The sequence below is a fragment of the Hemicordylus capensis genome, chromosome 1, assembly GCF_027244095.1.
Source record: "Hemicordylus capensis ecotype Gifberg chromosome 1, rHemCap1.1.pri, whole genome shotgun sequence".
In the NCBI taxonomy this organism is placed as follows: Eukaryota; Metazoa; Chordata; class Lepidosauria; order Squamata; family Cordylidae; genus Hemicordylus; species Hemicordylus capensis.
Genome location: NC_069657.1, coordinates 384,916,058 through 384,930,185, shown reverse-complemented (window position 1 = coordinate 384,930,185; position 14,128 = coordinate 384,916,058). Strand labels below are relative to the sequence as shown.

At 43.8% G+C, this 14,128-nt stretch overlaps 1 protein-coding gene across 2 annotated transcripts in view; it reads right to left on the bottom strand.

Annotated features, from left to right (window-relative positions):
• The window catches only part of FMN2 (formin 2), a 293,915-nt gene that overhangs the window by 198,612 nt on the left and 81,175 nt on the right, over positions 1–14,128 (bottom strand). For both annotated transcript variants that reach the window (XM_053300841.1, XM_053300851.1), the window contains one exon: positions 96–1,726. In XM_053300841.1, the coding sequence (XP_053156816.1) occupies positions 96–1,726 (1,631 nt within the window). The remainder of the gene's footprint in view (positions 1–95; positions 1,727–14,128) is intronic.

Below are 14,128 nucleotides of genomic sequence, written 5' to 3'. Positions count from 1 at the left end.
GTTTAATGTTGTTATTTAGTTCTAATGCAGTTTAACACAACCTAATTTTAAAATCTTGATACCAATAAACCCAACATTTCCAATATGTATGTTACCTTTTATTATGAAGTTGAATTCTTGTCCAGTAAAGAGGCTTCATTGGTCGAGAAGGTTCTATTGCATGTTTCCTGCTCCCTTTCTCCTGGTTCATTCCCATTACAAACAAACCAGTTGGCAAGGGAGGGGGAAGAAACCCAGAAACATGTGGAAGGCTAACAGGTGGGGGAGGTGGCACAGCCATACCAGGCAAAGGTGGGGGAGGAGGAGGAGGAGCTCCTGCACCTGGCAAAGGTGGGGGAGGTGGCACTCCCATTCCTGGTAGAGGTGGTGGAGGGGGTGGCACTCCCATGCCAGGCAAAGGTGGGGGAGGTGGAACTCCCATTCCTGGTAAAGGAGGTGGAAGGGGAGGTGCCCCCATGCTTGGCAAAGGTGGGGGAGGTGGCACGCCCATTCCTGGAAGAGGTGGCGGAGGGGGTGGCACTCCCATGCTTGGCAAAGGTGGGGGAGGTGGAACTCCCATTCCTGGAAGAGGCGGAGGAGGGGGTGGTACTCCCATGCCTGGCAAAGGATGCAGTGTGGAAATAGTTGCTTCTGGCAAAGGTGGTGGAACTCCCATGTCTGGCAAAGGAGGGGGAGCAGGTGGCATTCCCACTGAAGAAAGAGCCTGGGGAGATGGCACAATACCCACGCCAGGCAGGGGTGGTGCAGGAGGAATCACTGCCCCTGGCAAAGGTGGAGGGGGTGGCACTGCCATTCCAGAAAGAGGTGGTGCAGGTGGAATACCTGTGGGCATTTCAGCTCTGGGCAAAGGAGGTGGAGGAGGGATGCTTTCAAAAGACGAAGGAGGGGCAGGAGGTGGCATGTCCATTCCAGGCAGAGGAGGTGGTGGTGGAATACCTTCAGCAGGCAATGGTGGGGCAGGAGGCAGCATTGTGCCAGGTGAAGTCTGGGGATATCCTGAGGCAGGTAGGGATGATGGAGACAGTACACCTGAATTATAGGAGGATGAGGTTAAAAATGTGTCACCTGCTCCAGGCAGGGAAGTAGACATTCCTGTGCCAGACAGTCCAGGGAGAAAGACAGAATTGGGGTGAGAGGACACAGAAGGGGAATATTCATTGCTAGTAATATTCTGAGTACTTAGAGGTGGGTAGGGAGCTGTTGATACAGATTCCTCTTGAAATAAAGACGATGATGAATTAGTATCAGGTCCTGAAGGCTGCAACATAGTTAGTTTTTCTTCAGCAGCATCCAGCTGTACTGAAATCCGTTTTGGTGACAGAACTAAAGATATTTCAGAGCAAAAGGTGGCTTGTGGCTCAAGTATTGGCAATGGCTGAGTTGGCCCTTGACTTGGATCCCCTTTGAGGTGGGGAGATACTTGTGGCAGTGTGTTGGCTGAAGGCATTGTGTGTGTTAAACAATCTTCTGTTGGTGAAGTCTGTACTGATTTTACAGTTATAGTTTTAGACAGGGCACACAATTCATGTTCTTGAAGAGCTGTATTAGAGAGTGCTTCACAATTTGGCTGTCTGCTCTCATTCCACTGACCTCTACTGGAAACCGGCACCTCTGTTCCTGGAAACTGATTCTCGAGTTCTGCAATTTTTGTTTTCAGATCTTGTATGGTCTGTTCAAGCCACTGAATTTTATTTGCATGCTCTTCTGATTTCATAGCAACATCTTCCTACAAAAAATAAAGATAAGTCAATGTTCAGAAAGAGAATATGGCATTTGGCAAACAGTGTGTACACAGATATCAAAAGATATTCACAAAGATTTTTTTTTTTTCAGTTGATCATCACTCTTTGAGCACTTCCTTGTATTATAAAGATCTAACCACCTTTACATGCCGAGTGAGGGCTACTACAGATATTAGTTTTTAAAAGTTGCCCACTGCATCCTGTAACATGTATGGTGGGCATATAACTTTAGGTACACCACACAAACAAACTTCAGAGCAATTTAGATTTCTTGAAGGCTTTATAACTGGGGGAAAAAACACTGGCATGTCTTCCAGACAGCCTCATCTTTTAAAATCACATTTATTTTTTAAAGTATTCGATCCAACAATAAGAACTAGAAACCTGATTTTAAAAAACAAACAAACTGTAATTGAAAGTCTGTGGAGTCACTAGAGCCCTTGCTGGAATCCAAATTTATTTATTTAAAATATTTATACCATGCCTCTTCAGTGCACTAGTGCTTGGGGCAGCTTACGATATTAATAAAATAGATACAATATAGTATAAAAATTATTAAGTTTAAAAAGTTAAAAGAAAAGACAATTAAAATAACAAGTTTTAAAACTAAAATTAAAACTTATCAGTAAAAAGCTAAACACTAAGAAACTTACCAGATTAAAGCAGTGGATAAGATATTAAACAGTCTCTCTAAAAAGTTGCATTTTCAGTTGTTTCTTAAAAACACTAAGGGAGGGAGCATGGAAAAGCTCTCCTGGAAGGGTATTCCAAAGTCAAGGGGCCATGAGCAGGGCCTGTGTTGCCAAGCGGAAGGTCCTGGCAGGTTCATATGGGCAAATGTGGTCCGAAAGGTACCCCGGTCCCAAGCCATGTAGGGCTTTAAAGGTTAAGACCAGCACCTTGAATCTAGCCCGGAAGCAGACTGGTAACCAGTGAAGCTGCCGCAGGGTGGGTGTAATACTCATGAAATGACTTGCTCCCACAAGCATCCTAGCAGCATTCTTTAGGGATGGGCCCGGACCGGTCTGGAGGCCATTAAAATAGCCTCCAGACCGGTTCGGGTAGGGGGCCCCTCTGGCGCCCGTAATCCGTAGAGTAATTGGGGCGGCAGGACACGTCTCTGTGATGTGCGCGCACGTGCAAAGGACTCCTGGGATTTCAAGCAACGTCGGGGAAGGGGTGGCAGGGGGGTGTCCTGCCGCCCCAATTACTCTACGGATTACGGGCACCAGAGCGGGAAAGCGGCGGGAGGGGTAAGTAAACCCTCCCGCTGCTCTTAAAGGGACCCCACCACCCTAGTGCCGGACCGCAGTTGGCGGTTCCGTGCACACCCCTAGCATTCTGGACCAAATGCAGCAACTTATAATGTGATCACAGCTATGGGACCAGTGCAGTTTCTCTTTTTGTCCTTAGTGAAGTCTGAATTTTACCACCTTTACCAGGTAACTTGACATAGACATGTAAAATATATTTTGAAAGGAGAACTGGGAAAGACCCATGTGTGGCTCCTATAATAAAACTAGAGCCTATTTTGATTGATTGACATACATTAGTTGCTTGAGATCCATCTACTCACCATGGAACAAATGACAGGCTATAAAAATTCCAAATTTAGCCTGAATTTACCACTGGAGCCACTTTGAATTGTTTAAAAATAGCCAAACAACTATTCAGGGCTCCAAACAGGACAATGGAAAGAGACTAAATTTCTCCCATTACTACATTTTGTGCCAGTTTCTGATTCATTAAGTTTTCAATTAAAATTCGTTCTTTTCCTTTATTTGTGTATGTGTGTGGGGGTATGTGTGTTTTGTTTTAGGAAAAAATGCAGACATTTGTGTTCACTTTGTTATAAAGACACAAAACAAGAAAACAAAACAGAATGTCAGCCAAAGCTAATACTGATAGATGTACAATCCATCAAGGGTTTAAAAAGACAAGTATTTCCAGACATCTACAACTAGAAAGTGAAAAGGCACCTCAGAGATTAGGTGGCGTATTGTGGAATAAACTTCCCTAGGCAATAATCAACTTCATTCAAAAAGCATTTTCTATCAAAAATGTATGTGAAATAGGGGTGTGCAAGCTGGCTCAACGTTGAACCAGCTCGGCTCAAAGGCTTGACCTCATGACAAGCTTGAGGTCAAGCAGAACCAGCTGGGCCAGTTCATGCCTGGCTCAAGGGTGGTGGGGAGCAGCAAAATTGTTTTTTTAAATGAATGACTGTTGTGGGGGTGTCCTCTGGTGGCTTCCTCTCCCCCCACTGGACTATCTCTGGGCTTGTTTGGCCTTCAGTGCATGTGCAGTAGCCATTTTTAGGTCCACCGCACATACACACTGGCCATTTGCTTGATCCAGGTCACACAAATGGCCAGTGCACATGTGCAGTGGCCCAAAAATGGCTGCCACAAGAGCACAGAAGGCCAAAATAGACTGAACTGGCCTGGGGAGACTCAGGGGGAGGCCTGGGGGGGGGAGGGGAGCCCACCAGAGACATCCTGTGGCCGCCTCAGCACCTTCGAGGCTGCCACAGCTGTCAGCAGTAGAGGTGTGCACAGACTGGTCCAGGGCCATGCAAAAGGCCTCCGGACCGTTCTGGAATTCGGCCCGTCTGGCGGTCTGATGGGGGGGAGTATGTCTTTAAGGGTGGGGGGTAGTACACAATGATGTATGTGGCGCGTGCACGCCAGGGGCGACAACAGGCATACGCGCTGTGACGGACGCATGCATGGTGCCAGCTTTTTCTGCTTGTTAACTTGGAAGACAACGACGGGGGCAGGGGCAGCAGGGAGGAACTCTGCCGCCCCAAGAACGTTCTAGAAAAGTCCAGCGCCGGAGGTGGAAGAGCAGCAGGGGGTAAGTACTACTCCTCCCCGCCCTTAAAGACACACTCCTCCCAGTGCCGGACCACGCCTCCATGGTTCCATGCACATCCCTAGTCAGCAGGGGTCATTCATTTTTTTAAAAAAAACAATTCACTGCACCCACCCCCCTTAAGCCAGGATGAACCAGTTCAAATTACAAATCAACTGGGTCCGGCTCGAATGTGCACAAAATCAAATCTTGAGTCCAGTTCAGTTCGAGCCACACAGGGTTTTCCAGTTTTTTGCACACCTCTATGTGAAAGTCCTCCTTGAGCCACACTGACTAAACACAAAGTGGTTTGAAGTAGCCTTTGTGAGGTGTTTTACCCTCAATGCTGCCATAAAGGACTTTCAAAAAGCATTCAACACATTATTATTATTATTGTTGTTGTTGTTGTTATTGTTATTGTTACGACTACTACTACTACTACTACATTTACAGTGGGTATAGGAAAGAATCACCCCCTTTGATAGACCTTAAATTCTGGTTCCCTTACATCCTGAAATGAAAACACAAAGAAAATTCCCTTCACCAGCTGTACTTATCCAATGCAACCTATAACATCCAACCGAAAAACATCACAATTACAGTCCAGAAAAAGTGTCAGAAACAAAAAACAAGAATTACTGAGATTGAAAAAGGATCACCCCCCCCCATGTCAATATTTTGTTGAACCACCTTTTGCTTTAATAACAGCCTTGAGTCTGTTGGGATACTTCTCTATCAACCTTGCACATCTAGACGGAGCAATATTTGCCCACTCCTCCATACAGAACTGTTCAAGTTCGGTCACATTGGATGGTAGGTGTTGGTGGACTGCTATCTTCAAATCTCTCCACAGATTTTCTATGGGATTTAGGTCTTGGCTCTGACTGGGCCACATGAGGACGTTCACTTTTTTCTCCTTCAGCCACTGTGTGGTCAATTTTGCTGTGTGCTTCGGATCATTGTCATGTTGAAAGGTGAATCTTCTGCCCATCCTCAACTGTCTGGCAGAGGGTAGCAGGTTTTCTTCCAGAATCTGACAGTATTTTGCCCCATCCATTTTTCCTTCTACCCTAACGAGAGCCCCAGTCCCAGAGGCAGAGAAACACCCCCACAACAGGATGCTGCCACCTCCATGCTTCACTGTAGGTATGGTGTGTTGTGGATGGTGAGCTGCGTTGGATTTACGCCAGGTGTACTGTTTGGTGTTGAGGCCAAATAGTTCAATCTTGGTCTCATCTGACCATAAGACCTTTTTCCATTTGGCATCAGAATCTTCAAGGTGCCTTTTGGCAAAGCTCAAACGAGCTTTAATGTGGCCTTTCTTGAGAAGTGGCTTTCTCCTTGCGACCCTCCCGAACAAGCCACATCTGTGGAGCGCTCGTGAAATTGTTGTCACATGCACAGAACAACCACTCTTTGCCATGAAGTCCTTTAACTCCTTCAGAGTGGCCATTGGCCTCTTGGTAACCTCTCTTACCAGTTTCCTCCTTGCTCTTCCATCCAGTTTGGAGGGCCGACCGGATCCAGGGAGGATAGCAGTCCACCAACACCTACCATCCAATGTGACCGAACTTGAACAGTTCAGTATGGAGGAGAGGGCAAATATTGCTCCGTCTAGATGTGCAAGGTTGATAGAGAAGTATCCCAACAGACTCAAGGCTGTTATTAAAGCAAAAGGTGGTTCAACAAAATATTGACATTGCGGGGGTGATCCTTTTTCAATCTCAGTAATTCTTGTTTTTTATTTCTGACACTTTTTCTGGACTGTAATTGTGATGTTTTTCAGTTGGATGTTTTAGGTTGCATTGGATAAGTACAGCTGGTGAAGGGAATTTTCTTTGTGTTTTCATTTCAGGATGTAAGGGAACCAGAATTTAAGGTCTATCAAAGGGGGTGATTATTTCCTATACCCACTGTATATCCCGCTTTTCCTCCAAGGAGCCCAGAGCGGTGTACTACATACTTGAGTTTCTCCTCACAACAACCCTGTGAAGTAGGTTAGGCTGAGTCAGAAGTGACTGGCCCAGAGTCACCCAGCTAGTATCATGGTTGAATGGGGATTTGAACTCAGGTCTCCCCGGTCCTAGTTCAGCACTCTAACCACTACACCACGCTGGCTCTTATCAAATACTCTGAGAAAACTTAGCAATCATGGGAGAAGGGGACAGGTTCATGTATGGATTGGTAACTGGTTGAAGAACAGGAAACAGAGGGTAGGTATAAATGGACAGTTGTTGAAATGGAGGGAAATAAAAAGTGGGGTCCCTCAGGGATTGGTACTCTTTAATTTGTTCAAAAATGATCTAGAAGTTGGGGTAAGCAGTGAGGTGGCCAAATTGACAGATGATACCAAACTATTTAGGGTAGTGGACTCCAAAAGAGATTGTGAGCACTGCAGCTCCAAAAGGAACTCTCTGAACTGGCGGAGCGGGCAACGAGATGGCAAATGCGATTCAGTGTTAACAAGTGTAAAGTGATGCACATTGGGGTTAAAAAAACCACAACAACTTCACATATATGCTGATAGGATCTTAGGGACATAGGAAGCTGCCATATACTGTACTGAGTCAGATCATTCATCTATCTAGCTCAAGATTATCTACACAGACTGGCAGTGGCTTCTCCAAGGTTGCAGGCAGGGGTCTCTCAGCCCTATCTTGGAGATGCCAGGGAGGGAACTTGGAACCTTCTGTTCTTCCCAGAGCGGCTCCATCCCCTAAGGGGAACCTCTACAGTGCTCACACTTCTTTCTAGTCTCCCTTTCACATGCAACCAAGCAGAGGCATATCTAGGGAAAATAGCACCTAGGGCAAGCACTGAAATTGTGCCCCCTGTCCAAATATCTGACACCCATCTTTCAGACAACCTTACCATAATATCAGCTGAAAAATACAAGTCAAGCTTGTTAATCTTTTAATATTTCAAAAACTATTTAGCAGTGGACGTAGCCAGACCAAAAAATGCTGGAAAACTACAAATTTCAGTATGCTGGGGCTGATGAAATACCCAAATAATATGTGGAGGTGTACTTGGGAAACTAAACAGAAGTGCCTGTCTAATTCCCTACTATGCATTGTAGCATCACTATTACATAAGTTTTAAAAATAAATGGAGAATTTGGCTTTCCCCAGACATTCTGAAAATAATTAAAAGATATGCAGAGTAAAACTGTGTCACTGCTTGGAATATATTCTAGTATTTCAGAACGACAGTTAAAATGAGAGAAAGAGAGCAAGAAACTCCCAGTGGGCCTTAATACTAAGGATTTCACACTGATTCAAAGACAAACTCACCATTAATAGCCATATTATTAAGACATCACATTTAACTCACTTATCACAAGAAGCAAAGTAAGAGCAAATGAATACAATCCTAGCTCATAAGCTTCAGCTCAGTATTCACAAGCCCTGATTCTCTGTACATAGTGCCAATCTGAATATGTGTGCAGTGACTTATATTATATTATAAATCACTGTAATATTATATTATATTACAAGAGCCCCTGGTGGCGCAGTGGTAAAACTGCCGCCCTGTAACCAGAAGGTTACAAATTCGATCCTGACCAGGGGCTCAAGGTTAACTCAGCCTTCCATCCTTCCGAGGTCGGTAAAATGAGTACCCAGAATGTTGGGGGCAATATGCTAAATCATTGTAAACCGCTTAGAGAGCTCCGGCTATAGAGCGGTATATAAAATATAAGTGCTATTGCTATTGCTATTAATCTATATATTTAATTCTCCTGGGTGTGCCTTGGAATGTGCGTCCCAGCGCCCAGCTGATTGGCTGGGTGGCAGTGATGCCTGATTGGTTGAGGTGCACACAGGAGGATTGGTTGCTGCCGCGGCAGGTCAGAGGTGGCTGGCCCGGCCTGGCTGCAGAGGCAAGTGGCGGTGGCAGCCCTGGCCATGGAGGCAAGGCCCGGGGGGGCGGAGAAAGTGGGGGGGGCAGAAGTGGTGGTGGGGGAGGAGAGGTGGCTGGGCTGTGGTCAGGAAGCAGAGACTGGGGCAGAAGGCGGGGGGGAAGAGGTAACTGCTGGCCCCCAAGAGCGCACAGATGCTCTGTGTTGGGCCGGCTAGATTTTTACATTTTTTTAACCTGTAACCCCTTCGGGTGGTTTCAAATTGCCATGGGGGGGTCTGCAAAGGTTCCCCCTCCCCCTGCTGACCTCTAGGGCCTCGCAGGGACAATCTGAGCATGTGCGGTGGTATATCTATCTATATCTATATATTAGTCACTAAAAACAAAATGGCCACTGAGCATGCTCAAATGGCCTCTGCGAGGCCTGGCATGGCCTAGGGCCTCACAGAGGCCATTTGAGCATGCACGGTGGCCATTTTGTTTTTGGTGGCCATTTTTTTTAAAAAAAAAATTAAAATGCCGCCCCCTTCAAGTGGTGCCCTGCCTGCCCTACCCTAGATACGCCCCTGAAACAAAGGCAGACCCTGTTTAGCTAAGGGGACAAGTCATGCTTGCTACCACAAGACCAGTTCTGAGCTGTCAGTGACTGACCAGGATCGGGATCTTGGGATCGTGGTGGACAGTTCTTTGAATGTATCGACTCAATGTGTGGCTGCTGTGAAAAAGGCCAATTCTATGCTAGGGATCATTAGGAAGGGGTTTGAGGGGAAAACCCTGCAAAATATTTTAATGCCCTTATATACAAAACTATGGTGCCACCACACTTGGGAGTATTGCATGCAGTTTTGGTCACCATATTTTAAGAAGGACACTGTAGAACTGGATAAGGTGCAGAAGAGGGCAAACAAGATGATCATGGGCCTAGAGCACCTTCCTTATGAGGCAAGGCTACAACATCTGGGGCTTCTTACTTTAGAAAAAAAGACTGCAGAGAGACATGATAGAGGTCTATAAAATCATGCATGGCATGGAGAAATTGGATAGAGACAATTTTTTTCTACCTCTCTCCTAACACTAGGACCAGGGGTCATCCCATGAAACTGATTGCCAAGAAATGTAGGACCAACAAAAGGAAGTACTTTTTCACACAATGCATAACCAACCTATAGAATTCTCTTTCACATGATGTAGTGACAGCCCAGATGACTTTAAGAGGGGCTTAGATAAATTCATGGAGGACATGTCTTTCAATTGCTACTTGTCTGAGGGTTATAGGCTACCTCCTGTCTCTAAAAATGCCTCTAAATACCAGTTGCAGGGGAGTAGCAGTACTAGAGTGCTGGACTAGGACCGGGGAGTCCTGAGTTTAAATCCCCATTCAGCCATGAGACTAGCTGGGTGACTCTGGGTCAGTCACTTCTGTCAGTATATGCTTATGTAGTATACTGCTCTGGGCTCCTTGGAGGAAGAATGGAATATAAATGTCATCATCATCATCATCTGATGGAAGCAGAATACTGGACTAGATAGACCTTGGGCCTGATCCAGCAGGGCCTTTCTTATTTCTTATGTTCTTATAATATTTGATGGTGGTTATTGCCAGATTATTCTACCCAGCATGGAGCTTTTCCACGCCAGTGCTGACTGTTCCCAGTGGCTACTAATTCCAAAGGGCAGCACTCTTAAGGACCATACAACATCTTACTTTGCCAAAGGGGATTCGTATAATGCAGGGCAGTTTTAAATAACTCTGCTCAAGAAAGTTAACATGTAGATAGGGCCACATTAGACATGATTTTAATCATGTAATCGACCCTGCTATGCTTTTTGGACACACTCCTTGCTTTGTAAAAAAGTTTTCCATTGGCTCCAATGGGAGCTTTCCCGCAGGGTAAACAGCATCTGTGGAAAGGAGTGCCTCATCTGGATCAGCACAACAGCAAGAGAAGGCCGAAAACCTCCCTATCCCACCCCCCACAGTCTTAGATCTAGATCCTCCCTCATGTGTGCTGCTTACATAAAGCACCCACCAAGGTCAAAGATGTAATTAAAGGCTTTAAGGGTCGCTTTCTTGCTGGTCTGAACAATTAAGAGACTGCTCTGGAACCTCCTTGTGCTGGCTCTGACTGCCTCACCCCCCCACTTGACAATAGCCAAGCCTGACACGACAGTACATCTTGTTGCAGTGGGCTAACGTAATTACTCTTCTGGAATTCATAACTAGGAAATGATTATAAAACCACAAACTTGTAAGAATTAGGCTGAACCCAAATACTCTAATGTTTATAAGCTGACACTTCAAATTAATGTTAAAAATGTAAACAATCAACATTAATGAAGGGGCTTTCCACATTGTATGCAAAAGGCCAAATCTTTCATGCTAAGAAGAAAACACAGGCTAGCTTGCAGCATTGTTTCTGAAGTGAATGCTATAAGGAGAATATTTAACATGGCAATCATTCCCAGCCTCCTAGGAAAGTGGGGAGAGAAAGCAATAAAAAACCAGCAACAGAACAATGGCGATAAAGCTCATCTATCTGGCAACTTCATTTAGTTCATAATACTCTTATTGGACAGGCCCTCGCAGACATATCTCACTAGTTTTGAAACACCTCCACCAGCTGCCAGTCCATTTCATACATAATTCAAAGTGCTAGCACTCTGTGGACCTTGATAACCCTATGTGGCATGGGACCTTGGTCTCTTAAGGACAACCTCCTTCCACTGGTACCTGCTCATATTAAGGTCTTTGTTGGAGAGCCTTCTCTGCTTGTCCTCACCTTCTGAAGTTTGGCAGGCAATGACCAGTCAAAGTTTGTTTAGCTATGGTACTCCACCACCTCCACACCGGAAGGCTCCCCTATTGCCTACCTCCATGTCCTTGATGCCAGGCAAAGACCTTTTCATTTTCCCAGACCTTATCAAACAATTGCTGAATTTCATTTTAATCTACTGCTATAGTTTAAATCTAATGCATTTCAACCTTATTTAGTTTGTTTTTATTGTGTGAACGATTTTTATTGTTAGCCATCCTGAAAGGATTTGTATTTAAGAGGCAGCATATAATTTTTTAAATATAATAAAATATATCTACACTCCTGGAATTCAGAGGGTGCTTATTTCTTCCTTTCATAATGTTAAAAAGCCTCTACTTCCAAGATAAACCTGCCCCAAATGAGTATTTGATCCACTGACAAGGGAACTCAGCCAAACATTGTGATACTAGCCATATAATTACTGTATGCCAGAAGCTACAAAGTCATGTGCCTTAAACCACAGGAGTTTTCTGATAATCATTCAAGTCATCCAGCCTCAAAACCACACAGACCTTAAACTGAGCCATGCTGGTTCCTTGCCAGTTTGCATATAAGATTGGCAAAGAACTAGTCTTGTATTGGATCCAACCAAAGCTGAGCCAATACAAGCCCTAGTGCCCACACAACCAAAACCACAGTATAACATGAAGCTTCCCTCATGGTACATTGTCCTTCAGAAAACCTTTGTAATATCTTCAGTTTGCTTCGAAGATATTACAAATAATGGTTCCTAGATACAGTAGACGAGTCCTCAAAATGTGGGCTTCAAATCATGCTATGTTCTATAGCTTCATGGTTATAATGTGCAATAGAAGTTGATGACTTGTAGGAATGTTGGAAAGGAGTTTCTAATCACCTGCTGTAGAATCCTATACAAGTTAATAGATCTACAAATTTGAAAGTTATAATTGACCCATGAGGCTATTAAAAAGCCAGGGACTGAAAAATACTAATTCAGTCTGAGTACATATAGCCTTGAGCTAAAATACCTAAAATATACCATCAGGAGCTTTATTAGAATTTGTGTGGGGAACTAATTATTTGTTTTGATTATAGGTTAGAAAAGTTTACTTTTACTCCCAAATCTTTTCCATGACTTGATCTTCCCAAAGAGAACATCTTGCCTCTTAATTTTTCCAAATCTATCCATCTATTGAAAAGATGAAAGAACAACTTGAAGAAAAACAAGACAATGACCTCCTACATACAAATTTGCTTTGCTTTTGAGATAACTCCTAGAATGTCCCTAAAAAGATTAATTCAGTTTACAATATCTAAAAATCTCATTTGTGGATGATGGAATTTTCCCCTTTGAGTTCAGCCAAAGAGGAAAACACTGGATTGGCTACATTGTTTAATTTTATAATACCCATACTAACCAATTCCAACATAAAAGAAATTATTATTAAATAATAAGGCACATAAAAGATGGCATTTCTAATTGAAGACAGTTTCTTCTGTCTGGTTAAAATTAGACATTGATCTCTCAGGTCTCCTTTGTAGATATCAAAGTCTCAAGGAGCCTTCAAGAAGTTCTAAAGTTTAACAGCAATAATATTAATATATATACTTATGTAATCAAACAGTTAAACTAAGTTACTTCTGTTTTGATTTTTTGGGGGGTAGAAAGGGGGCTTTGCAGCTTGTGAAAAAGCTGGTTTTCTGCTATGTATCTTGATTTTATACTGTGTTAAGTCAGATACAAATGAGAAAAAAGATCACGTTGTTTACACCAAGATGTAAGGAGAGGAGAGCTGGTCTTGTGGTAGCAAGCATGACTTATCCCCATAGCTAAGCAGGGTCTGCCCTGGTTGCATATGAATGGGAGACTTGATGTGTGAGCACTGCAAGATATTCCCCTCAGGGGATGAAGCCGCTCTGGGAAGAGCAGAAGGTTCCAAGTTCCCTCCCTGGCATCTCCAAGATAGGGCTGAGAGAGATTCCTGCCTGCAACCTTGGAGAAGCCGCTGCCAGTCTGTGAAGACAATACTGAGCTAGATAGACCAATGGTCTGACTCAGTATATGGCAGTTTTGTATGTTCCTATGTTCCTATGTAATACAGCTAATGCAGAAGCAAATGCCTTCAAATAAATTTCGGTCAGTTTTCCAGGATGTCTGAAACATAAGCAGTGGTGGTAGTCGTGGTGGTGGGGGGGGGGCGCGATATTCAAAAACATAGTTCAAACTAAATTTCCAAAATGAAGATCTAACTGTATAATGAGGTATATGAAGGGGCTAGACTGCAGGGCTGCACAACTTCAGCCGGTTTTTTGTTGTGGTTTTTTTTTTTTTTTTTTACTATAACTCCCATAATCCCTAGCCACAGTGGCCAATAGTAAAGGATAATGAGAGTTGTAATCCAACATCTACAGGAGGGCCAAGGTTGTGCAGCCTTGGGCTAGATGTATCTGGGGACACCAAAGCCATTTTGGCCTTTTCAAGTTTATTCCAGATTCTAGGTATTTCACCTATACTCTAGAGATGGGTCCGAATCTCCCAGATCTCCAAAAACCAAAATTTATCATCTGCTGGATTTCCATACTGGCATCAACATTAAGATGTGTACATCTATTTTCAAGACCTCTGATCCCTTTTTTTCAATTACAAAAAAATCCCGTCATATTATATTTTGTCAAATTCATCTGCTTCATCTTTGCTGTCAAATCCTTCAGTTTTCTTAATGACATCTTGCCAATCATGCTGATTCTATTGAGATCGAATAGCAACAATTCAGAGAGCCACCAATGTCTGACTCAGATATTTATTCTCATTAAGAAAGATCATTTGAATTTACGAGGGTGAAAACTTGCATGCTGCAATGGCAAAAAAACCATATCAAAATCAGCAACTGCCATCTA